At 44.7% G+C, this 27464-nt stretch overlaps 1 protein-coding gene and 1 long non-coding RNA gene across 2 annotated transcripts; one reads left to right on the top strand and one right to left on the bottom strand.

The window, feature by feature from the left end:
* The first annotated feature begins 1971 nt into the window (after positions 1 to 1971).
* On the top strand, positions 1972 to 26983 carry LOC139052299 (uncharacterized). The gene is made up of 3 exons (XR_011509832.1): positions 1972 to 2058; positions 5699 to 5828; positions 26704 to 26983. It is a non-coding gene; the product is annotated as an uncharacterized lncRNA (long non-coding RNA).
* LOC139052312 (uncharacterized) lies at positions 7074 to 13762 on the bottom strand. Its single transcript, XM_070529407.1, has 2 exons — positions 12457 to 13762; positions 7074 to 7264 (listed from the first exon to the last, which is right to left on the bottom strand). The coding sequence occupies exons 1-2, from the start codon at positions 12983 to 12985 to the stop codon at positions 7074 to 7076; spliced, it is 720 nt and encodes a 239-aa protein (XP_070385508.1). The 5' UTR covers positions 12986 to 13762.
* Positions 26984 to 27464: the final 481 nt, after the last annotated feature.

Raw genomic sequence — 27464 nt, 5'->3', positions numbered from 1 at the left:
TTTTTCTCCTCAGTGGCTCTGACGAAGTGACATAGGAGCGCTGCGCCAAGAAGGCTGCAGCAGAGAGAGCTCACAGTGCTTTGCACAAAGGGAGTGACAGACTGTGAGGAGTTGGAAAGATACTTCTTAATTTTGACAGCTGATGCTATCTTGGCATACATATGCTATTATCTGAAAGTTGCACATATCTACTAGGAGTTCCTTGAGATTTTCAGTTTTTTTTATACATGCTGTGATTTGTGTGCAAAAAGGCATGGAATGTTTTCGTTCATCTTATGAATGAAACCACTTTTTATTGATTCACTATTTTTGTATTTTACTAAGCATACAAGCCGTAGAATCCTTAAGTTTTGCAGTGACGTGCATAAATGTTGATATTCCTAATATTGCATTGCACAGCACTTCCTTCGTTTCAAGCAGCTATGCACAGACATGCGTGCAATGACAGAATGAATGTTTGCATTTACCGTCGGCGCTCAGCGTTGCCCATGTATTAATTAAGTTTACTGATACCTTTAGCTACTTCTGCTGCAAGATTTATGGCAACGCTTGTGTAGACTTGTTAAAGTTGACGGAGCTGTAACGACATCACCTGGTCTGCCTGAAAAAGACACATTGAGATGCAAACTTGTGCACAGTGGCACAAAATGTTTTCACTTCACATATCACGCGCAAAGGCGCCACCTGTGCTTTCATGGCATTTCATGCAGCCCTACTTCTGCCGCGGGTTTTACCTCAACGCTTGGGCGGTGCGGTGAAGTTCGACAAGTTTGTTACTATGTCGCACGATATGACCGAATTTCACGCTTTGAGACGGCATCTTGAGCGGAGGGCCAGCAAATGGTTACATTCACCTTAAGCACAAGCGCACTGTGGAGTCACTCGTTCGATTCCACGATGTGTTTGCGTCTGCCGAGGGTTTTACCTCAACGCTTGGGCGGTGCGGTGAAGTTCGACAAGTTTGTTATTATGTCGCACGATATGACCGAATTTCACGCTTTGAGACGGCATCTTGAGCGGAGGGTCAGCAAATGGTTACATTCACCTTAAGCACAAGCGCACTGTGGAGCCACTCGTTCGATTCCACGATGTGTTTGCGTCTGCCGAGGGCTTTACCTCAACGCTTGGGCGGTGCGGTGAAGTTCGACAAGTTTGTTATTATGTCGCACGATATGACCGAATTTCACGCTTTGAGACGGCATCTTGAGCGGAGGGCCAGCAAATGGTTACATTCACCTTAAGCACAAGCGCACTGTGGAGTCACTCGTTCGATTCCACGATGTGTTTGCGTCTGCCGAGGGCTTTACCTCAACGCTTGTGTAGGGCTGTGAAGCTTCATAAATTCTAATAACAGCGCATGGTCTGATAGAATTTCATGCACTAAAGCGTTTAATTATGTGTGGAGAGGCAATGAAACTTCATACTGCGCTCGCAGCTTCACAGGCATACGCTATTTTTTAGATCAATGATAATGCTGTGCAGGTTTCTTTTGATGAATGAATAAGTGCTCTTTAGAGAATGAATGGTAATCATGCTGTGAAGCGTGCAGCAGCAGTCATCAGCCATAGCCGGCGCTTTTTCGAATGTTTTATTATGCTTCTGTAAATTGAGCCTGTACCTTCGAGTTTATGCTTCACATAAGACTTGAGTGTGATTCTCTCACAGGAAAAGCGTTTAGCAGGCTTGTGCGTTGAGAAGCCGTAAACAATGACTGACCTAGAGGGAACGTAACGTATTGTACGCATTGGCGCTGTGCATCGTACGTAGCTGACCGAGCATTGGATATGCAAAGCGGGTAGCGATGTCGCAGAACTTTCGCTTGACACCGCTTCTAGCAGAACCGGCGCGTAATAATAAACAAATGAAATGCTAAAACTAGCGGTAACGCCCACATTGTTCAGGTACGAAAGAGATCCGGGCAAGCATTGCAAGTCAATCCAATCCTCTTATGTCCTAGCGAATCGTAGTGTTCGTGAGTTCGCGTCTCTTATGCGCGTTGTTTAAATTTGAAGCGTGGGAGTCGCTTCCTAATGCTTTTCCACAATGATGAGTCTGACGGTGAGTTTTACGATGCGGTTACAAGTTTTACAATATTTTTATCTAAACAAGTGCGTCTGCTTTCGGCTTGCTATAACTGTTCCTCGTCTGGATGGACAAGTAGCGCGTTTTGCAAACAGCATTTCTAGTGCGGGATTAGGTACTGCGCCCGAGAAAATTTGCGCTTATTATGTAGTAGCGAATAGTTATTGCTGCTCCTAAACAATGAGTCCACAGCGCCGCCACTGCAAACTAACATCGAATTTACGCGCTTTGGGTGTTCGCACTGAAATGTGTGCCGATGTGTGGTGCAAGGGAAGTCCCTGTACTCAGTTTAGTAGGAAACTCCATGCTCTTGCTGATGGCTGAGTTCTTTCATAGCATGGGGCATACCGCCCCAGATGGTGCAACGTGTTCAGTTCTAGTATCCGTAACTGGAGAACACCGAGGCAGCTTGCCCTAGACGCGGGTGCACTCGGCCGCTGTTTTTGCTCCATCGCCATGCAACCGAGTAATCCTTCGTTGAACCGTTTTCTTCTGTATCAAGCCACTTCCTCCTGCCCACAGTGGCACCATTTCATACAGCATGATGCAGCAACTCATTTCTCTGTCCTGCTTGCACTCAGCACCCTGTCATGTCTTTCCCAGTGAAAGCTGCATTAATTGATGCACTAGGCATGCTTGAACTCGGTTTTAGCTCTACTGAAACTTTGCTCAAGCAAAGTGGTATCGTGACTGTTCTACTACCATTCTTCCACTTCGCACCCTGCCATCCATTCTGAAAGTGTGACACCTGATTTAGTGTGAACACATTTTGATGGAGTTTTTAATATATTGATGAATTAACAAGACCTTGCTCCACTAAGCTTGAGCAGGCTAAGCTGGGTGTGCCAGTCGAGTGAGCATGATTTCTTCTCTGCTCATAATGCCGACATACATGATTGGCAGACAGGTGAAAGGTTGGACTTAAAAAACAGTGGTGTCGCTTCTAGGTGCTTGACACATTAAGAGATAGCATGACATATTATGTGCATGACACATTAATGCATAATATAAACAGCTGCAAGGACCCACTAATGGGATTTTACTGGGACAATGTTAGTTTATTACTTTGAATGTGATATCACTGTAGGTGAACTTCAACCGCTTTGAAGGATCTAGCAGAAAATGGAGTCTGATCCCAAAGGCAGTGCAGTCTAACACATCATCTCAAAGTACCAGCTGTCAAGAGGGAAGAATGCGAGAAACTGGCACGTTTTGCACGCACCAGATGTTTTAAAGAGTGACTTTGGCACAAGAGAAGTGTATGTGCAATGATGTGTTAACGGTTAGAACACAGGAAGTAAAATATGGATAGAATTGAACATGCTCTCAGGAATGGAGGAAGCCTAAAAGCAGTGAAGAAGAAACTAGGAATTGGTAAGAATCAGATGTATGCATTAAGAGACAAAGCCGGCAATATCATTACTAATATGGATGAGATAGTTCAAGTGGCTGAGGAGTTCTATAGAGATTTATACAGTACCAGTGGCACCTACGACGATAATGGAAGAGAAAATAGTCTAGAGGAATTCGAAATCCCACAGGTAATGCCGGAAGAAGTCAAGAAAGCCTTAGGAGCTATGCAAAGGGGGAAGGCAGCTGGGGAGGATCAGGTAACAGCAGATTAGTTGAAGGATGTTGGGAACACTGTCCTAGAAAGATTGGCTGCCCTATATCCACAATGCCTCATGACCTCGAACGTACCGGAATCTTGGAAGAACACTAACATAATCCTAATCCATAAGAAAGGGGACGCCAAAGACTTGAAAAATTATAGACTGATCAGCTTACTGTCCGTTGCCTACAAAGTATTTACTAAGGTAATCGCAAACAGAATCAGGAACACCTTAGACTTCTTTCAACCAAAGGACCAGGCAGGATTCCGTAAAGGGTACTCAACAATAGACCATATTCACACTATCAATCAGGTGATAGAGAAATGTGCGGAATATAACCAACCCTTATATATAGCTTTCATTGATTACGAGAAAGCGTTTGATTCTGTCGAAACCTCAGCAGTCATGGAGGCATTACAGAATCAGGGTGTAGACGAGCTGTATGTGAAAATACTGAAAGATATCTATAGCGGCTCCACAGCCACCGTAGTCCTCCATAAAGAAAGCAACAAAATCCCACTAAAGAAAGGCGTCAGGCAGGGAGATACGATCTCTACAATGCTATTCACAGCGTGTTTACAGGAGGTATTCAGAGATCTGGATTGGGAAGAATTGGGGATAAAAGTTAATGGGGAATACCTTAGTAACTTGCGATTCGCTGATGATATTGCCTTGCTTAGTAACTCAGGGGACCAATTGCAATGCATGCTCACTGACCTGGAGAGGCAAAGCATAAGAGTGGGTCTAAAAATTAATCTGCAGGAAACTAAAGTAATGTTTAACAGTCTCGGAAGAGAACAGCAATTTACAATAGGCAGTGAGGCACTGGAAGTCGTAAGGGAATACAGCTATTTAGGGCAGGTAGTGACGGCGGATCCGGATCATGAGACAGAAATAATCAGAAGAATAAGAATGGGCTGGGGTGCGTTTGGCAGGCATTCTCAGATCATCAACAGCAGGTTGCCATTATCCCTCAAGAGAAAAGTATATAATAGCTGTCTTACCAGTACTCACCTACGGTGCAGAAACCTGCAGGCTTACAAAAAGGGTGCTACTCAAATTGAGAACGACGCAACGAGCTATGGAAAGAAGAATGATGGGTGTAACATTAAGGGATAAGAAAAGAGCAGATTGGGTGAGGGAACAAACGCGAGTTAATGACATCTTAGTTGAAATCAAGAAAAAGAAATGGGCATGGGCAGGACACGTTATGAGGAGGGAAGATAACCGATGGTCACTAAGGGCTACGGACTGGATTCCAAGGGAAGGGAAGCGTATAAGGGGGCGGCAGAAAGTAAGGTGGGCGGATGAGATTAAGAAGTTTGCAGGGACGACATGGCCACAATTAGTACATGACCAGGGTTGTTGGAGAAGTATGGGAGAGGCCTTTGTCCTGCAGTGGGCGTAACCAGGCTGATGATGATGATGATGGCTAGAACATTGGGCCGTTTGCTAGAAGGATTCAATCCCACCAACAGTCACACACTTCTTTATAGCCTTATGGATGTATTTCACCCACTTTGGAGGTGGGTTGTGTGTGTACGGTTGTGTCACAGTGTGCATGAAATCACAAGTTTGTGGGGAGGTACAAGTTATAGGAAGGTCACTTTGATAAATGAGTATGTGCAAGATTACACATGCATAGAAATGTCACAATCATCACAACCTATTGCATACTTAGACAGTTAGCAGTGCTATGTTTTAGTCTAGCTTTTTTTAATTTGCTTAAGCTCAATGGCTGGAGAAACATTAGCACATGCGAAGAATCCTCGAAACAGAATTCTGTGACACTCTGCACATGACCTATGGGGTTAGGCACGGGGGAAAGGGGGTGGGTCAAGTGCATAGTTTCACCGCAGCATGGTAGGATGTTTAGTGGGGCAGTCAACGAATAAATTTCTGCGCTACGTGTATGTTAAGTGTGCTCTACCAACTCTGAAATGCCAAGGAAAGAAGTGTGTAGTAACTTGCACATGATTATTTACATTTCTTTCTTGGTGCAGAGAAAAGGCACTTCAAGCCATACGGGTTCACTTTATGGTGGAAGCCTTAGAGTACCTAGAACACCTACACGTGACCTGAAGTATCCAAACAACAGGGTGATATGAATTTCAATGTGGCAAAGCATGCTGTGTAAGTCTTAGTTTTTATTGGTTAGCTTAGCCTGCAGCGAAATAATAAAAAGCCATAAATTTCTAGTCGCTTAATCACGAAATGCTTGAGTTGTGCATGTTTACGTGTTTTCTCCACACCACATTTTTTTTGTAGCTTTTCCTCTAGATGTTTAATACAAATGAGCTTTCACTTTGCTACTTATATAATTGAAAATTGTTGCATGCTCAACAGTGTTATAGTGTAGTGGAAGTCAGTATGTGAACAAAGAATGGGAAGGTTTATTTAGGTGAGTGCTCTACACCAAGTTATACCAATTGTGAACTTGAAATTATTTTTATCCCTCAGATATGTCACCTTTTCATACCCATTTCATGTAGTGAAGCAAGTTACCTTTACATAGCTCTTTTAATCAGCGCAGATTTCTCTGCTACATTAAAGTAACATTTAGATGGGCTACACTGTCGTACACCATAAAAATGTGCTGTATTCTTTCAGTCAAACAAACTAAGAATAACTTTGAATTAATATTGAGGCTGTTTTCAGGTAACATTCAAAATGCCCTTTTCTAGACGTTCACTGAACATCCATGTAATATGCACATGTCTTGCAGCGAAATGTCTATGGGATACCCAGAAAATGTCCTAGAAAAAAAAAAATTACGCATAGTGCATGCAAAAATGTAATTTGGATGACTGAATTGTGTTACTATTTAGAGTATGCTCAGATTAGGTACAGGGGCCCAATACTTGATCACCCATGCAACAGTGAAAGACAATCGAACAGTAAATGTGTGTTGTGCTTTTCGAGTTTATTGCAAAACAGTGTAATCTGGACTTGAGTGTTGGGTTGTCATAGAGTGCTGCCCTTTAGCATGAATTTTTTAAACGCTGTCTTTGTTCATTTGTGTTCATAACCAATAAAAATTGTAGACAAAGCTATACCTTGCCTCAATTTTGACAGTGACAAGCACTTGATCAAGGAGCAGTATTTAAAAAGACTTGCCTAGGAATTAATTGGCACATACTTAACGTAGTTAGTGCAAAAAGAAACTTGTGTGTAGGCTAGTTTGTTCTTCAACATGGAAGCCAAGTTTTGCTGCATAGCTGATCCAAAATACTACTAAATAAATGCGAAGGCACTCAAGATGGTGCACAATCATCTTCTGTGTTTCATATTAACTATGCAGTGCAAGTTGGTTTCATAGCAGGTGAGTGTTATGCATCTGCAAGAAAAAAGTTATAGCTTATATGCTGCACTGGCCTGTTACATACACAATGCCAGCTTTGCAAGAAAATAAATATGTATAATCAATTTTTTATTGGCAGAACCATTACAGCAAAATATACAAGTCTGATTTTCCACCTTAGACAATAGTGTAATATTTAGATAGAGGTACAGACGCTCCTGATGACTTGATGGTAGTGTGAATGCATGCAGCTGGTACGTCAGTGGACCTGTACAAGAGGGAAAAAAACGCAGGTGAAGTACAAAGGATTAAAAAGAATCTGCAACTTGCACTCTCAGATGAACATGTCACTGTGACAACCTGAGTGCTGCTGTTGAGGATTTTCTTAGCCTGTTGGTCCGCGGGCACAAGTGCCTGTCTTGCATGAAGCTGCTTAGCGCAGCTTCCTGACAAGAGTTTTCTCTATCCACCACCCAAGAACGCGCTCTGTAGCGGTCAGGCTCCGCCGAGAGACTTGCGGCAACGGGAAGGTAATGGGGCAATGTCAGTACAGATTTCGGTTGCTAAAGCAGTACCAGACCGATGGCAAGCAAATTTTGTAACACAGTTGAATATCCAAAATACTTGCTACTACTTAGAAGCAGATTGATCAGGTTTTCAAATTGAATAATACAAAGTGAACCTGCCCACATTAAAGCTTCAACCACAAGAAACACATTCCTGACGGATTGTTGACGCCAGCTGCCATCGTCAAGAACGATGAGATGCTGGGGTTGATGCTCTAGATGCTGAATTGTGCCCACATCAAATCAAATAGCCGGCCAAAAATATGTTGTAAACTTGTTCCTTGTGGTTGGGCCTAAGCAATCCCGATGCCGCAGGTAACCATAAAGCAGTTGCACAGCTGCTAATGGATCTAAGTTAATGCATTGATAATGAATAAATAAACCTCTTAACAGCATCGAAGTATACAGGCATATTGCTAACGGGGCTCTGGAACAACAAAAGTTTCACATCACCGGTTTGTGTCAGTGTTTACTGGTAGCTTGTAGATACACTGAAACCCGATAATAACAAACTGGCCTATGCACTAAAAATAGGTTCATTATATCAGGTAATTCTTTAAATCCAAATGCGCCTATAACGAAAGGAAACAAACTTTTGTATTGTGTTTGTCCTATATGAATTTGTTGTCCTCAGTGGAAAAATTAAGTCAGAGTTACCTGCATTTTTGTAAACAAAACCATACATAGTAGACAGCAATCTTTAGCCTTAAACAGTTTGCCAGTCACTCAAAATAGAGACTCAATAGGAGCTTGCTTGAAGTACACTGCTGGTATGTTTCCAAGTATTCTAACATTTAGGCACTATTTAAAAAAAAAAGTTCGAAAAAAAAAAAGGCTTCTGTTACAAGTGAGTGTTTTGCATGAGTATCAGTCAGGAAGTTTTGTGTGTACAATATACAGGATAATTCACTTTATGCTGGTTTGTTATAGTCAGGTTTGGCTAAAGCCGTACAAAGAGAAAAATGCTACGTACTACAAGTGTGCATTTTTTCCTTGGCACTAGCCAAACATGAGTTAGAGCACACAATTATTTTTTTATCCATATCATCTGGTAAAAGGCGAAGGCATTCCCTGTGAAAGGTTTTTGAACAGTACGCACAAGAAATGTCCAGTACTTTTCTGCCATACAGCGGTTGCCTGCATACACAATGCAACTCATAAATACAATCTTTTGGCCGCACACGAGTAGTGGGGGAGCTTGTGAGTGGAAAATCTTCCATGTTGCCTTTTTGTATGCATTTCAGCAAATGTCTGCGCAGCATACTCTGACTAAGGTTTAAATTTTCTGGTCTCCTATCTGATGCTAAATAATACATATTTGCAATTGCAAACAAGCCACAGTCAAGCGTGTTGCACTGGTTTTGTGCCCCTTTAGTGCAAATGGTCAGCGTTGGTGACTGCAATTTTAGCATGTGACAGATTTGCCTGACGGCATCAGAAGGAGTACCTTGGTCAATTGAGTCATATACAAAGACTGTGTTTTCATCAGCCTCAACATTGGTTACCGTAAGCCAGTGATCGGGATTTCGGACATGCAAGATTGGAATAAAAAGGCTTTCTACTTTAGTAAATAGTAAACGATGGCCAAGTAGCACATCTTGAAAGCCATCCCAGTGAGGAAACTTTTGATGAATCAAGTATTGTGCTACGTTAATCACGCTGTCTGATATTGAGGTGCCCTGTACTAAGGCATTTAAATCGGCATCTGAAAGAGAGTAGCGTTTGCAGACATTTAACATGTCTGCTGTCACCATTGCAAGGCTTACCATTTGCTTTTGCGATGGCAAAAACTTACGCTTAACAGCTTTGACTTTCTTTGGCCGTCCTCTTCTTGCTTTTACCAAAGGCACAACAAGTTTTGTACTATTCGAATGCCTGCAACTGCTTGTAGCAGTCGATTGGGGTAATGGAGCTGGTGTCCCTTGTAAGCTAACTGTAATTTGATTACTAGAAAAGGTGGTTAAGTTTCTGAAGAATGCCTCGCATGATGCAAGTTTTTCCATTAGCTCCTTCTCACCACAATTAGATAATACATTAGCCACAGTCTTGGACATTTCACAAAGCCTCTTGTAGGTGTAAGAATACTTTTCTTGAGCAGTGTCGAGCTTCACAGATGGCAGCAGCTGAATGCTGCTTGTCACCACTGGTGTGGCACTTGAGACCATGCAGCTGTGACTCAGGAAATGATCCTTACACCACCTGTCCGGTATGCATGCTTTGTCAAAAAGGTCTTGCTGGGCAAAATGGCGAGCTGCTATAATGTGTGCACAAGGCAAACTGTACTGATTATAAAAAGCACACATGCAACGCGTCAGGCATAATGAAACACTGTGCTCAGAACTTGCTGAAGCCACTACATAAGAATTAGCAGTGGAAGTAACCAAATAACCTACTTCTTTAAACTGTTTATACTGCTCAAGTACTTTACTTGTGGCCTCAGAAGTGCAATTATGGGCCAAGTCTAGTTGAAATGGCTCACTGACATCATTTACATTTAAGTTCAGCTTCATTTCCTTAAACTTCGAAAATTTTAGACATAAGAAATCCTTCTCAATATAACTTACTAATGCTTCTATGGCTTGAACCAAATGCATGCTTGAAGTGAGATAACTTTTAATCTTTTGATTGTGACACTCAATGCGATTATTCGTGTTATTACCAAATGTAGGAAGTTTCTGCCGATATGCATGTACCCACATTTCTTTACAGGAGTGCCAGTTCTGCATGTAATAAGAAATAAAATCTTTAGGCGCCACAGCTTCGAGCTCAGCAAGCCTGTCTAAGTAGTCCTGCACAGTGAAGGAATAAACAATTTTTTTTTAACAGAGGGAGTAACTGATCACGCTGCAGTCTAGCTTTCTCATTGACTTTTTGCTGAAAGCATTGCAGCACATGCCATGTACACAACAAAATTTCAGAATTAGGAAGAATCTTAGTCAAAATGCGTAGCTCGTTCATGTCTTTATCTATCATGACTACTCTAGCAGATACAATGAACGGGTTAAACTCTGCAAACTTGGCAAACATAGCCTGCACAATTTCAGTCGTTTCATTCCGCAAAAAGGCATAACACACAGGTCTCCCGCGGCCTCCACCATCTTCAACCAATATAGAGTACAAGATATAGCCTTCAATGTTTACTTTATATGTTCCATCAATAAATAAAATCTCTGGGTACTTTTCCAAAATCTCACGCATGTGCGTTGTCTGAAGTAGCACAAATTGCAGGTTATTACTTCGATTCTTTTCATAGTGAATGACCCAGTTTGGATTATTTGTTAACAAGGTGTCTATTTTTTCCAAGACCATTTCTCCGTGAGCCTGCTCATTGCGAATAGGAATAGAAAACCTTTGCTTGTAATTGTTAACATCTTTTGTAGTTAATTTCTTGCCCGTTTTCTGTTCGACCAAACTTTTAAAATACTTTGGGCCAATATTACATTTGGCAAAATCAAAGAATTCTACCTTCTCTGCATCGTTTAGAAGCCTGCTTTGAGGATACAAGTCATAATACTTTGTGGTGTGATTATGCTTAGCTTGCAGCTTGGTTATTTTGTAGTGAAGAGTAGGTGATTTGCACAGGCTTACTGAAACTGCCATTTCACAACCAGTACCATTGTATGCTTGCTTGGGTCGCTTTCCTGTGCCTCTTGGTTTTATAGCACGACCATGAACACAGCTATATGAAATCCTAATATACTCAAACTCTTTAGATTCTGTTGCAAATGGACTTCTATGAGACCTACTTATTGTGACTATGTTCTTGCCCTCCCTGCACCATTCATCAAAGCTTTGCCTAAAAGAAATAAAATTATCAAATGTTGCATTTAAATAAACTTTGCTGCCTCCACCATGCAATAAAGTGACAGTGTTAGGAACTCTGGTTGTGTTAGCACCAGCTCCTTCACAAACAGCCTGGGCATCAGAGCTGGCAGGCCTGCAGCTGGATGTCAAAGCAGCCTCACAACACCTACGTCGCGTGGGAGCAATGCACGCAGCTTTGTCAAGGTCACCAGCCTCTGTGCCAGGATTGCTCGTCATCTGCCCTCCATCTTGCATTTGTTTCTGACCTACAGCATTTGCAGACAATGACCTCATTTGGAACACCATTTATGACAGGTCTGCACTCAGCCATAGCAACTACCAAGCAGTCTTTATTCTGCCTGCTAGCCACATGCTGCACCTTGCCAAAACTATCACAAATGGCGTCATGAGGGGCACTGGCTTGTCCTTCAAGCTTGCTACCAGAGACAGCAGAAGGAGCAGACTCGGACTTTATACTGTCAATGCATGTCTGTTTCTGGCTTACAACTGCTTTCAAAGGTGAAGCGAACTTCAAGAACTTGGCAGCTGTCACAGCAAGAACTGCCTTTCCTGTCTGCAGCCAGGTCACAGCTCCATTCTTGCTTGTGCAGTGCTGCAGCCTTCCACCTCCTCCTCGATACTACCACTTTCCACTCCCCGTCGCCACAGTGGGGGACAGCCTCTGGCACAGCTGCTTCTTGAGCACTGGCCTCTCCGTCCCCCACAGGTGAGCACACAACAGGAGCACTCTCATGCTTTTGTGTGGCTCTCCTAGTTTTCCAGACACAAGTGGTGCTTGCACCTCGACCAGGGATCATTGGCTCAGCAGACCTCCCGCCGGCTTTTCCCCTACTTGGTACACTTGTGCCATGGAAAGTGGGGGAAGGCAGGCTGTCCCAGGTGAACCAAGCCTTGCTTCCCTTGCAACGGACACGGACACCGCCAACAAGTGAAAATCCAGCACCTTGAAGGGTTCTGGTAGGCTGGTTGGTGCCGTGCCTCTGCAAGGGAGCAGTGCTGGCTTTCCAGACAGGAGCTGGTGCTGTGGAAGGTCCACTTGCTGCATGCGAAGAAATTAAAGTATGCAAACCAAGCGGGGGAAAGTCAGCCTCGGAGATGGCAGGGATGCTGTCCTGCCGAGTCCAACTGGTCCATGAAGAAGGTTCCTGGGTCTCCTTGTAGGACTGCTGGATGCGGCTTCTCTCCAGATGGATGGACAGGGTGCAGGCCCCCTGGTACAGGAAGTCTGCCAGCACCTTGTTACCAAAGCGGCTCGGGTGGACACCATCTCTGCTCAGGCAACTGGGCCAGTTGTCCACGAGACCACCCAGGAATGTGTAGCCACACTCGTGGCAGTACTGCATCAGGGCACTGTTAATCTTTTCGCAGTTACCATTCAGGTCATGCAACCATGAAGACTGAGCTTCCCATGAGCTGTACTGATTCTGCCCCCGAGGAAGAATGGCAGAAAAAGCTACATGCACCATGGGATTTCTCTCAATTATCCCCTGAGCGAGCTGGCGATACTTGTCCATGCACACGCTGACACTGTCAACAGTGTTGTTAGTGCCAACGTGCACAATGACAACATCAAAACCAGCTAGCTTGTCAGCAATCATTGACAGCAAATGCTCAATCCTTACTCCTCTATGCGCGCAACACTGACTGACAAACTACGACGCGATGGGAAATACTGGTCCGCGTATTTCACCATCGAGTCACCGGCAACCAAAACAAGTGTCATGTTGCAAGCAGTGCAATCTAAAATGACACCTAGAAGAAAAAAAAGACTGCGAGAAAATAAATCTGAGCTTTTTCACAAACGAAAGGAGGCTACCTTCTAGTCGGCACTATATATACGTTGAATCCGGGAAATACGCGCTAGGGTTGAACAAAGCAAGCGGTCGCGAACAAGGACAGCAAGATCGGCAAATACGCGACTAACACAATCAAATCTGAGCTTTTTCACAAACGAAAGGAGGCTACCTTCTAGTCAGCACTATATATACGTTGAATCCGGGAAATCCGCGCTAGGGTTCAACAAAGCAAGCGGTCGCGAACAAGGACAGCAAGATCGGCAAATACGCGACTAACACAATCAAAATACCATCAAAATACTTATTAGAATAGATATAAATAACGCTAGCAAATATAAAATAACCCTGCAAAGCAGCTTTCGCGCATATAAAAGGATGATGTCAGAGGCTTGCGTGATTGCAGCAGAACCAGGCCTTAGGTCCAGCACCAGCGGCAGCAGAAAAGCACGACCCGCAAGCGCGGCTGACGGGATGCGTACTGAATGTCACGTGCGAACAAATAATCAAACCGCGCGCCCTCGAAAAAACGAAAATACGCGTGCATGTGACGTTGACATTTCGTGACGTCACTTCCGTGCGTTGCAGGAGCCGATACTGTGTGGGGTCGTCTGGGGAGCACCGCGTTGCAGCAGTCTCTCGTAGCAGTCTTTGCCTTAAAGTAATCTCGGAGCGCTGATTGGACAGATGGATACAAGCATAAGCACAGACAACGCCTCCTTTAGTACAGCCCTAATACGAACTTAATAGACATGACATGAATAAGTATGCATTAAGGTGGATAAATTATGTGAGATCACTAACCCTGCTCTTTTCACAAGATTGACGTATTATGTCACGAGCTCCGAGATTTGTCACCCGGCACTGCTTGGTCTCAAAGGCTATAATTCAATATTGTAAAACTATAATACACGACGTATATGGCACCTTATTGCTCTCGGCGTATGCACTTAGCAAGATCACGACTTTTGATAAATAAAGCTGTCGCTGGGTGTGGATTTGGACACCACCCACGCCTTCATACGCACACCTTACTTGTCCAAAACTCAACGTCTGCGCTCATGCATTCGCGTTTGACGAATTGCATTCGCGTTTGACGAATTGTACCAGCAAAAGCATTGGTATAAGATCATAACCGTGGATTTGGACACTTGAGTACAGTGGCTAGAATTACTTGAGAGAGCGACTCGAGCAACCGCCATCGCATTAGACATCAGCAACGGGAATATGCATAGAGTTAGTAGAACAAACTCTATGGGAATATGGGAGCTGGAGACGGAGCCGAGACGGACGGATGCCGACAGTTAAGTTCTTTTTCTATTTTTATTTCTAATTGCAGCGGCGGCAAATCTGAATGGAGATAGGGACAGCATAGTAACGTAGGTTGCAGAGAATTGGAGCACTGCGAAGCCAGGAGAAGCCAAAGTAGGTCGTGGCCAACACATAACAGTCAGGACTAAAGGTTTAATAGTTAGCGCTAAAAGTGTGTTTTTTTTTGTCCTTTTGTTCTTTTTTTCTCCTGGTTATTAGTTTGGTTAGTTTACTAGCTCTCTTTATTCTTCTAGAGATTCCTAGTGGTCTTTATTATAGTAATTTTTTTTCCTCGCTTTTACTGTTACATAACAGTAGGACAAGAGAATGGGACGGCCGGCTAGAAAAGCCAAGGAGGAAGGTAGGGACCTCGTCCAGTGTGAGAGGTGTGAACGATGGTGTTATTTGGATGAAACGACATTCAAAACCGTGGCGGAGGCGGAAGGGAACGGCTTCGTGTGCAGGCTGTGTAAGGTCATTGAGAATTTGGAGAAGCAGCTAAAGAGTGAAATGGCGAGGACAAAGGAGGAACTCGAGAAAGAAAAAACGAAACGCGCAGAGTTTGAGGAAAGGGTCGAGAGGGAGTGGGCCTCAAGAATGGAGGCTGTAGAACGGAAATGGAGTGAGGAGCGAGAGAAAGGGCAGCAATTGGAAAAACAATTTAAAGAGATGAGAGGGAGGCACAGCAGAAACTGAAGGAAAAGGAAGCAGGACGGACACGTTAACGTGGCGACCGCGGGAGACACAGGTACAGAGGGATGAGACGACAGGAGGCAGAGAAGGCGAGGAGGCAGGCAAGTCCCAGCCGACAGACAGGAGGGAGGCAAGATTTGCTTGAAGACAGAAAGGTATGGGTCGTTGGAAGCTCCAACGTATCGCGAATGCAAACAGCACTCCTTCGAAGCATTCGAAGCTGTGGCGGAGAGAGCCAAAAGCAAACTGAATGAAAACAGAGAGGGAAGAAACCTGGTAATTTTGCACGCTGGGGTGAATGACGTCCTGCAGAATAGGGGGCGAATGCTGGGCAGGCACATTCAAGAGGGAGTGGCGAAATTAAGGGCGACCTCTGAGGCGGAGCAGATTGCCCTGTGTACTGTCCCAGAGGTCAGGGGACAGGGCCCTTTCATTGAAGAACAGGTAGTGGCGGCAAATGTAGTGATTAGGGAGTTGGGGCGAGCCCTCAAGTGTGATGTGGTGGAGGTGAACAGAATGATTGGGGGGGAAAACTACCCCCCTTTCGGCCCGGATGGCATTCACTACACTACACCAGCGGGATGGCAGGTAGGAACGAGGGTGGGTCGTAGGGCTCAGGCTTTTTTGTAGGCGCGCAGGGCGACCCTGCAAGCCAAAACGTAACAGATGGACAGGGGAGGGGGGGACCAGGACAGGAGCACAGAGGAGGAAGAGGAAGAAGGCAGTAAATGTGGGGTTCATCAACATGCAGGCGGGAAGAAATCGCATTAAGTGGGACAAAATAGAAGAACAGTTACAAACAGAAAATTTTCAGGTATATGGAGTTCCCGAAACCCATTTAAGAGATGACGGAGAGCCACCATTCATTGCGGGATACACCTGGGTTGGGTGCAACAGAAAAAGGAAAGAACGCAGAGGAGGAGGCCTTGGGGCGCTAGTGAAGGGACAGGACTGGGAAAGGGTAAGGGAGAGCTGCAGTGAGCACATGTGGCTCAAGGGCACCGTAGGGAATGTTGAGACAATCCTGGGAGTTGTGTATCTAAAAACGGGGAATGAGTCGAAGGAGGAGAATGCAAAACATTTCAAATGTATGGCCAAGGACATCAGGGAGTTAGCTATGAAACGGGAGATAATCATCCTAGGGGACATGAATGCACATTTGGAATACTTTGACGGGGCAACAGATGCAACAGGGCAGATGTTAGTGGATTTTTGTGAGGCTCATGATTTTGTGATAGTTAATACTGAAATTAAATGCGATGGGAAAATAACATGGGAAAGAAATAACACCCACTCGACAATCGACTACTGCCTAATGTCCCACAAGCTGTATGAACGGTTGGGATGTATGGAAATTGATGAGGAAGGTACAAAAAGCCTGGGGAGTGATCACAAACGAATCAAAATCAGTTTCGGAAGGACAGTACCACTGGTAGAAACTAAAGAAAGGAAAGGTATGAGCAAATTGAATGACAGGCAGCTACAAGAAGTGGCGAAAAACATTGAAAGCATGGTATCCAAGCACCCACAAAGGGCATGGACATACGACGATTTAATAGGTATTTTTAAACGAGAGCTAGAGAAGGGACAGATTAGGAAACTAGGAAGTAAGCAGGGAAAATATAAACCGAAAAGCTGGTGGGACCGACAAATTAAGGAGGCCATAGAGCAACACAAAGATGCGTGCAGAAAACACAGAGCAGCGAAGAAAAGGGGAGCCACACCAGAAGAGGTGGAGAAAAAATGGGAGGATTACCTTGCAATGAAAAGAGAAGCATTGGCATTAATTCAAACCAAGATAGCAAAAGTTGGGGTACAGTGGATGTTAGAGATACGAAAAAAAGACAGAAATGCCTCTTAGAAATTTTGGGAACACATTAGGCAACAGAGTAAGAAGACAGATGTGGTTCAGCACTCACTGACCACACCAGAAGGAACAAAGGTAGAGGGAGAGGAAGCGCAGGAATATATTAGGTTAACAATAGAGGCAGCATTTGCAGAGCCAGTGGGTAGCGAAATGGAGAACAATGACAACAGCATGACAGAATTAGAGGAGGAGTACAGAAGGATGACAAGTAAGGAATGGGACAGAATTGAACACAAGGTCCCCGTGGGAACAGCGACAGGACCTGATGGCATACCTATGAAATTGATAAGCATATTAGGCCAGAAAAGTAAATTAAAATTACGACAACTTATTGAACAAATAGTAGTAGGGGGAGGTGTTCCACAGGACTGGAAATCAAGCAGAATGATATTAGTTTACAAAGGTAAGGGAAGCAAGGACAACATTAAATCCTACAGGCCAATAACTATCACATCAGTCATATGCAGAGTAGCAATGCAGATGGTGAAGGACAGAATGGAGGAATGGGCAGAACGTGAAGAGATCTTGGGAGAACTGCAGAATGGATTTAGAAGGAACAGAAGGCTAGATGATAATTTATTTGTTATAACACAGTGCATAGAGATAGTGACAGCCAGGCAGAAACCGCTATGGATAGCTTTTTTAGACATTAGAGGAGCTTATGATAATGTAAACCGAGAAAAGTTATGGAGCCAGTTGAGGGAATATGGTCTAGATAGAAAGATGATTGAGTTCCTACAACAAGTTTGTACAGATAATGAGGTAGAGATAACATGGGAGGGGGAAACTACAAAGCCAGCTAAAATAAGAAGAGGTCTCAGGCAGGTCTGTCCATTGTCGCCTCTGCTTTTTATGATTTACATGAGCCAAATGGAAAAGAGACTAGAACAGAGCACAACAGGAACCGACATAAGCTATATGCTGGAATTGGGCAGATGGTAGCTCAAGTACTAGCCGGACTGATGTATGCAGATGATATTGTACTGCTTGCTGACACCCGAGTAGGGCTACAGGAACTAATGAGCATATGTGGAGAGGAGGGAGAAAAATTGGGACTGCAATTCAGTAGAGAGAAGTCTGGGATAATAGTATGCAATGAAGAAAGGGGGGAACCATTGGAAATACGAAGCACTAAGATTGATCATGTTGAAAAATACAAGTATTTGGGCATATGGCTAAACGAGGGCAATAAGTACTTGGAAGAACAGGAAAAAACTATGATTGAAAAAGTGAAAAGGAACTCAGCTGTAATGAAACACAAGGCACATTGGAACTATAATAGGTACGAGGTGGTTAGGGGCGTATGGAAAGGGGTTATGGTACCTGGCCTCACATTCGAAAATTCAGTACTGTGCATGAAATCGGAAGTTCAGGCATGCATAGAAACGAGACAGAGAAGTGCAGGCAGGTTGGCCTTAGGAGCACACGGGAACACCCCAATTGAGGGAGTGCATGGGGACATGGGATCGACGTCTTTCGTAGGTAGAGAGGCAATAAGTAAACTAAAATTTGAACAAAGACTCCCAACACTGGAGGAAAAAAGGTGGGCAGGAAAAGTGTACAAATATCTGTACATGAAAAGTTTGAACACAAAGTGGACACTCAGAACGAGGAAGCTGAGGAATAGATACCTACAGCCGAGGGAGGGGGTCCAACGTGGTTCTAGTGTGGGAAAGGAGGTGAAGGAGATGGAAAGAAAAATGTGGGAAGAAAGAATGCTCGGAAAGCCAGCGCTATCAATGTATAGGTCACAAAAACAGGAGATTAAGAGAGAGCTCTTATTTGATAACTCGCGGGGCAGCTCACTATTATTCGAGGCTAGGACGGGGGTTTTGAGAAGGAAAACATACAAGGCTAAATTTGAACACGTGGACCTTCGGCGCACAGCTTGCGGAGCCGAAATGGAGACCACTGAGCAGTGGCGTAGCTAGGTCGTCTGGCACCCGGGGCCCTTAGCTCTTCTGTCAACCCCCCCCCCCTCCCCCGAGTGAAGTCGAGGAAGGCGAGGATATCGACAATTTTCGGGTGTCTTCAGACGTATAAGACACCCCCCACCCCCCCTACTGCCCTCGTGTACCCGGGGCCCCCGGCCCCCCCTGTTGCTACGCCACTGCCACTGAGCATATAGTGCTGAGATGCACAGACCTTCGCCCGACCCTGGCAGAGGGAACAGGGGCAGATATGGAAGGGGCATTAGGTTTTCCAGGGGAACGAGGGCAAATAGACGAGAAAAGAGTGGCAGTAACGAAGAGGAGGCTAGAGGATTGGTGGAGGAAGTCAAGGGATAGATAATACCATAAATCGGGGAGATAAAGTTTCCTTTACTGTTTTAGATAGTTATCTTGGGGGGAGGAGGGGAGTAAAAACTAGGTTAAGAAAAAGAGGATATAAAGAAAGGAAAAAAAAGAATAATAATAAAATAGGAGGGGGAGCAAAAGGCTAGGTGGCGCCAGCCGCCGCCCGTTACAAAGGGTATAGCCGCCATCCATCCACCCATCCATGCTGAACGGGAACATTGAAAGCATGATACATGGTATCCAAGCAACCGCAAAGGGCATGGACATACGACGAGTTAATAGGTATTTTTAAACGAGAGCTAGAGAAGGGACAGATTAAGAAACTAGGACGTAAGTAGGGAAAACAAACCGAAAAGCTGGTGGGACCGAGAAGTTAAGGAGGCCATAGAGCAACGCAAAGATGCGTGCAGAAAACACAGAGCAGCTAAGAAAAGGGGATTAGCAGAATGCGTTGTTGGGCAAGTTGGTTCATTGTAATTGGAAACATTGGTTGCCCTTTCTAGACAATCACATGTAAGAAGACAGGACAGCTGGCGCAATGTAAGAATACAGGATTGTAAGAAGACGGGATTGCGCCTGTCCTGTCTTCTTACATGTGATTATCTAGAAAGCGCAACCAATGTTTCCAATTAAGAAAAGGGGAGCCACACCAGAAGAGGTGGAGACAAAATGGGGGAATTACCTTGCAACGAAAATAGAAGCATTGGCATTAGTTCAAGCCAAGATAGCAGAAGTTGGGGTACAGTGGTTGTTAGAGATACGAAAAAAAGACAGAAATGCCTCTAAGAAATTTTGGGAACACATAAGGCAACAGAATAACAAGACAGAGGTGGTTCAGCACTCACTGACCACACCAGAATGAACAAAGGTAGAGGGAGAGGAAGCTCAGGAATATATTAGGTCAACAATTAACAGAAGCAGCATTTGCAGAGCCAGTGGCTAGCGAAATGGAGAACAATGACGACAGCAGGACATAATTAGAGGAGGAGAACAGTGGGATGACGAGTAAGGAATGGCACAGAATTGAACACAAGGTCCCCGTGGGAACAGCGACAGGACCTGATGGCATACCTATGCAATTGATAAACATATTGGGCCAGAAAAGTAAAAAAAAAAATTACGACAACTTATTGAACAAATAGTAGTAGAGGGAGAGTCCCACAGGACTTGAAATCAAGCAGAATGATATTAGTTTACAAAGGTAAGGGAAGCAAGGAAAACATTAAAAATCCTACAGGTCAATAACTGTCACATCAGTCCGAGTAGCAATGCAGATGGTGAAAATAAGAATGGAGGAATGGGCAGAACGTGAAGAGATCTTGGGACATAGAGTTTCTAAATAAATACCCTAGAGAGAAATGTGGCGCTAGTATCTACGAGGGTTCTCATGAGCGTTGCCTCAACCTACATGGGAATGATGGGAAGTACAGGCTTCGGATTGACTTCGGTCTTTAGACTAGTGGCGTTTGCTTCTGGCGCAGTAAACAAAGCTATACTCAAATAATATCGCGTAAAATCTAATTATATTTCTGCAGTATCTTATATAATGTACAACACGCTACATAAACTTTGTATGACTTTGAGATGGAAGCATGGTTTACTATGGTTTGTCACCAGGACACACCAGGGTATGCATACTTGTGCGATTCTGTTCCCGATTTAACGCCAAAGAATAATTATTTATTCATTTTTGCAACAGCAAAAGAACCGTGCATGTAGTTATATAAAAATACTCATCAAGTATTTCTGGAAATAAAAAATGGTGTATTGTGACGAAGCGTTGCGCCTTTGACCGCAATGCTACAAGTGTCGTCTGCTACGACGCCTGCTCGCTGCAAACGCGAGACTTTTCTCGCAGACGACAGGCACTTGCGAACTCTCTCACTCTTTCGAAAGGCTGCGTCGGCTGTCACGATTGCTGAACGTCTTCAAGTACTTTTAAGCCCATCTGATGCAGTGCTAGCTAGGACGCTAGTGGCCTCCTACGAGTATTTCGTCATCATATTTTGCGTGCGTCCGTCAAGCTTTTTCTTGGCGATCTCAGAGCGGACGTTGGGAGCGCCAAAAATCTGCCGAAGCTGGTGTTTGAATGCCGCCCGGTCAGGCGAGGTGCTATCGTGGTTGAGAAACCAAGTTCTGGCAACGTCAGTGAGGTAGAATGCGACGTTGCGAGGCTTGTGCATGTCATCCCACCGGTTAGACTCACTCACGCGGTCATAATTGTCCAGCCAGTCATCGACGTCGTCACTACGAAGGCCAGCGAACATGGTGGGATCGCGCTGCCGCGTGCTGACGATCCATAAACGAACGACCGGTGAGGGAGAGACGGTAACGCCGGAGGCTCCTGGAGGATCTTCTTGGGGCATCGTGGCCCAAGAAGATCCTCCTCGTGGAGCAAGCGGCGGCCTAAACGAAGCTCCAGAGAAACTCGAAGGCGTAGAGGACCAAGGAATCGAAAGCAGCCTCCACCACTTGCGAGACAGCTGTTAAGCCTCAACGGTTTATTGCGTAGGTCGCGCGCTGAATACGATGACGCTGGCCATGATAATGAATATATATACAAATGAAGATGAAGGTGTAATGCTCACAATATTTACGTACCGCTTCCGAAGCACTATGGTGTGGCTTTGCACTTGCCCATTTTGCGACACTAGACTACAGCCAGGAAGCAGCAACCTTTCCTACCACAGATGTAGGTAGATTATTCCATTCGACTGAAGTCCTAGGAAAGAATGATTGTGAGCACGCGACGGTGTTATGACGGGGTACGCTAACTTTATGTAAGTGGTCACGACGAGCCGAATAATTACGCGCAGGATGGATCCAAAGAGGGCGAAGAGATGCGTTGTGGTAGCAGATATTGGGAAAAAGGGAATTGCGTGATTATTTTCTGGGAAGAGATAATAGAATTTGAAGGGCACTCTTCATTAACGTAACAGAAGCAGTGCGATGGTAGTTAGCTAAGATGAAACGAACAGAGTGATTTTGCACTGATTCAATTTCCTTAATTAATGTGATCTGATGAGGATCCCAAACGGATGAGGCATATTCTAAATGTCGGCGGACTTATGTCGTGTACAACAGCCGTTTTAATAAAATCAGAGACTCCCAGCACTGGAGGAAAAAAGGTGGGCAGGAAAAGTGTGCAAATATCTATACATGAAAAGTTTGAACACAAAGTGGACACTCAGAACAAGGAAGCTGAGAGATAGATACCTACAGCCGAGGGAGGGGGTCCAACGTGGTTCTAGTGTGGGAAAGGAGGTGAAGGAGACGGAAAGAAAAATGTGGGAAGAAAGAATGCTCAGAAAGCCAGCACTATCTATGTATAGGTCACAAAAACAAGAGATTAAGAGAGAGCTCTTTTTTGATAACTCGCGGGTCAACTCACTATTATTCGAAGCTATAGGACGGGGGTTTTGAGAACGAAAACATGCAGGGCTAAATTTGAAGACGTGGACCTTTTGTGCACAGCTTGCGGAGCCGAAATGGAGACCACAGAGCATATAGTGCTGAAATGCACAGACCTTCCCCCGACTCTGGCAGAGGGAACAGTTGCAGATATGGAAGGGGCATTGTGTTTTTCCGGGGAACGAGGGCAAATAGACGAGAAAAGAGTGGCAGTAACGAAGGGGAGTCTAGAGGATTGGTGGAGGAAGTCAAGGGAGAGATAATACCATAAATCGGGGAGATAAAGTTTTCTATACTTTTTTAAATATTTATTTTGGGGGGAGGAGGGGAGTGAAAACTAGTTAAAGGAGAAGGGGATATAAAGAAACGAAGAAAAAAATTGGAGGGGGAGCAAAAGGCTAGGTGGCGCCAGCCGCCGCCCGTTACAAAGGGTGTAGCCGCAATCCATCCATCCATCCATGCGTGAATACAGTGGCGTGAATGTCGTGGTTCCCCGCTTCTTTATTCTATGGTGGTTCTTTCTATGGGCGCCTATTTCGGTTGCTGAAGTTGCTCGCTAGTGAAGCCATGGAGCAGTGGTGCATTTATGCTATGAAAAAGTGACATTTGCCCGCATTGCAGAGGGAACAGTTGCAGATATGGAAGGGGCATTGTGTTTTTCCGGGGAAAAAAAATTACGACAACTTATTGAACAAATAGTAGTAGAGGGAGATGTCCCACAGGACTGGAAATCAAGCAGAATGATATTAGTTAGTTTACAAAGGTAAGGGAAGCAAGGACAACATTAAAAATCCTACAGGTCAATAACTGTCACACCAGTCATACACTCTAAGAACAGTTCACACCCTTTGGCGTGCCCCTTCTGCCACACAACAATAATCGTCATCTGCCTTGATGCATTTCCTTTCTTTATCGCTGCGAGCCCGGAACTTTCCAGTAACGAACGGCCACATGGAATAGTGAAAATGACTGTTCGCAGCTGTACTATGCTCCTGGACAAGGATTGCGTGCGTGTTTACACGCCGGCCGGTCGTGATAGAAGCGTGCGCTATGTAAATCTACGTCGTTCCTTGTGCTTATACCACGGAAACGTTATAATGGTAAGACTAACAAATGTTCTCACAGTTTGTTTTAGTCCAGGTTTCAGATTCGTTTAGCGTGCTATGCACTGGTTTGCTGTGCGCTTGGTGATACGAGAGCCAATCCTCACTCCACTTGGTCAGAATACTAGTATTAGTTATCGTAGTTTCTTTCCTACAAAAAATTACCTGCTATCCTCGAAAATCCTTCTTGAATTTCCGGAAGGTTAAAACTGCGAGAAAGAATTAAACGAGGACAAGCGGGAGAAACGCATATCACACGGCTGGCTTGTGTACAACGTTTAATTTTGGAAGGAGACATTTATATTGAAGGTATAAGGATAAAAAAGAGTTATGCGGAGACCAGGTACTGTGGAATTTGAAGTTATGCGAAGCATTTTACAAGTTGATGCTATGGTGTCAACCCTACGGTACGTCTCGACCAGCTCCTTAACTCTCGATGAGTTCGAGCAGGTGCTCATTGTAGAGCTCGGCCGTGCTTAGGGTCAGAAAGAGCGTGGGCTTGCCTGCTCGATCATTGCGAACACGTTCCTCTTTCCCTGCGCCTAGTAGTACCATCTAGTACGCCACCTTCAAGCTGCTCACAGAGTCCGATTTGACGCACGTCAAAACTGCGCTTTTTTTAAAGATCTTTGTTAGCGTCAAAAGCTGGGGTCGTCGATCCGAGTCGCTGTAATGACGCTGCCATGCTGGAGTTCGGCGCAGCGTTCTACGCAGACTCCGTGTGCAGCACGAAAGAGCAGGCCTCGATGCGTGATCAAATGACCTGGTAATGAAATACGAGCATGCAGGGCCGTGAAAATGCGGCTCGAGCGTGGAGAGGAACGAGGAGGCGGCACGTTGCCGTGCGGCGATCGGAAATCCAACGCTCGTGCGAAACTTGCTTTTTCAATCGCTGTTCCTACGGAGGCAATCGCCGCCCAGCATTCCGCAGCCGATATTACGCGTGTCACCTGGCTCGAGCGCAGGTAGTACGCGATAGTCAGAGCCGAGAGTCGAATGCCGAAGCTCGGATGACGATGCCGCGACTACAACAGCACCAAGAACGCGAGCACATACCCAGCGGCTCAAGTTGGTAGGCACATCCAGCACCGCGGTGAAGGAATCCAGACTGCTAGTTACGCTCAAAGTGCCCGAAGTTGGCAAAGAATGCTTTGCATTATAAAATGATGGCTCGCGCTTAAGTGCTTTCCAAATCAGTCACGACCAAAGCTAAGCAGTGAATATGTAGTTTCATCTGCTGCCAAACCCAAGAGATGGTTTCTCAAGCTAGCACATTACCAGTGAATTGCAGCAATCACTTTAATGTGTGCACCAGCTGGCGGATTTGCCACGCCATTGGCGATGTACTGTATATTGTGTGCGTACGACATACATTTTATTGCATAACTACAAAAAAGAAAGTGGTAGGCGATTACTCTTTAGTAGTACTCGCACCTCGGCGTCGGTGTTCTTTAGGTTGACTTTAAGCGAACGCAGCGCACGAACCGAACTTGGAGGCAACCGTTTTCCACTAATTAGCCGGTTAAATATGACGCCACCTTCTTGTGTGCGACGTCATTACTTCCGGATTTCCAGGAATTTCACCAAAGTCGTGCTCACGTGGCGGGTCTCTAAAGTCTACGATTCTGTGCTTTGATGGGCGGTAATCAGTTATTTCTGATTATTCCAGACGTTTCAGTAACTCAACTTGTAACTAAACTTATCTTCTGATATCATATCTATAATGAAACCCATGAATTTTGCACTGTACTATTTGTCTTTCTGTTTTGTTCCGATTTAGTTTTAATTTCCTCTCCAACTGTCTAAATGATTTCTAATTATATTTATTCCAAACACTTCAGTAAATGATCAACTTCTAACTTATCCTCTGATATCATATCTATAATGAAACCCATGAATTTTGTACTGTACTATTTCTTTTTCTATATTGTTCTGCTTTATTTTGAATTTCCTCCCCGGTCGTCTCAGGAGATGAACTGGAAGTGCTGCGCAAGAAACGAGTGTCACTCATGCTCGTGCCACTAAAAAAAAACGGAAATGCTATCTTGTGCTTCAAAAAAAAAGGGGGGGGGGGACCGAAGATTAGCTGTGTATATGGTTACCCGTTCTGAATGCTTTATTTAGCTTATTTAATTACGAAACTTATTTCTGTGGAATATATATTATATGGTCTTAGTACTGTTCTAATTCCCATTTAAAGTTTTCAATGTTGTTCCGTGTGTGTGTGTTGCATTATGTACACCCGTGAGCAAAAGTACACGGACCACAGGGTCGCCGAAAAAAAAAACATAATTTCTTCGTAATTAACGCGCATAAACGGAAACTTACGAGTGTACTATACTCCGTTCCATCCGTAGCAGTTCAGTCAAGAAAAGTCAGTTCGGTCAAGTTCGGTCAAGAAAAGTTTTCACTGCGCGGCGTTCCGTGCATGCTTCGCTCGCGCGGGCATGCAAATAAAAAGAACCCGAAACGAACAACAAAAATAAAAATGATCTAAAACAACGCGTTAGCAGCCGTATACAAACTTGTTTCATTCAATACTGAGCCTATACAAAAAACAATTGTGCACTGTTGCGGTCAAGAAACAACGACCTATATCCAAGTGCGAGAAAAGCTTCTGCAAGAAGTCTCTCTAGCCCCACAGCGTTGACTGCTATGTATGGAACGGAGTATAGAAAATTCGTAATGGCAAGTTCGCACTGCAGAATTTAATATCAAGTTGCATTCACAGACAGGGGGGAAAATTAGTTTCATCGCGCAATCCCTGGCCCGTATACTTTTGCTCACGGGTGTACGTACAGTCTGAATTACACTTCTCTAGAGAAATGCGTCTCCCCGCAGGACGGCTGGATCCGGAGAACAATAGATGTTGACTAGAGTGGTCGAGTGGCCGGCTACGGATTGAGCCAACATCCGCAAGGTTTCACTTGTGTTTCTACGATAGCGCATCGACCTAGCATGCGGCCTGGCCACACGTGGTCTCATTGGGGCGTCGGCCTGCGCTTTCTTTTTTTCTCGAAATGCGTCGGCCAAATCGGCCGATTGACCACTCCAGACGAGTGATTCAGAGTGCATAGTTTGGTACGTCATAGATCTCTAAGCATTTATTTTATTAGTGTTGTAATTCTATCCTGAAAATAAAATATGGAGTGTAAGATACAGAAAAAAAGAAACATCCGTATTCGCACGTAAATAAAGCGATCACGAATATAACGTGTGAAGGGACTTGCGGTCTTCAGAAAAAGAAAAATATATACCAGGTGTTTTTCGATGCGAAAGCGTCAAATCGAGCGAGAAAGCCGGCGTCTGTCGTCTGAAGCAGTGAAACGACGCCACGTACACGAGCGCGCTTTGACGGAGCAGAGCGGCCGAAACGGAGCACCTTCCGTTCCGCTAGCGCGCCAGGTGTTGCGAGAGGACATCGTCGTGACGTCACTCGCGGTTGGAAGCCAATGTTATTCGCGCATTCCTTGTCCTTACAAGCCCTCAGAAGACTAAGCAAAATTCATGAATTAACTCTTGCTACAGCGAAGCTGTCTGTGGCTAGGATCTGGCATAACGCGTCCGCGCGTAGACCAATTTTCCCTACGTGGGCTGATCCC

This window comes from Dermacentor albipictus, unplaced genomic scaffold (genome assembly GCF_038994185.2).
Source record: "Dermacentor albipictus isolate Rhodes 1998 colony unplaced genomic scaffold, USDA_Dalb.pri_finalv2 scaffold_21, whole genome shotgun sequence".
NCBI classification, from domain to species: domain Eukaryota; kingdom Metazoa; phylum Arthropoda; class Arachnida; order Ixodida; family Ixodidae; genus Dermacentor; species Dermacentor albipictus.
Note: the sequence above shows the minus strand (reverse complement) of the source record. Positions and strands in the feature narration are given on the sequence as shown.

Bases quoted from the DNA above. Each gene is read 5' to 3' on its own strand.
- LOC139052312 (XM_070529407.1), bottom strand. From the start codon at position 12,985: ATGATTGCTGACAAGCTAGCTGGTTTTGATGTTGTCATTGTGCACGTT. The intron at 7,265-12,456 runs GTTTGCATACTT...CCTCTTGTACAG, and splicing joins GGCTGACTTTCCCCCGCTTG to GTCCACTGACGTACCAGCTG.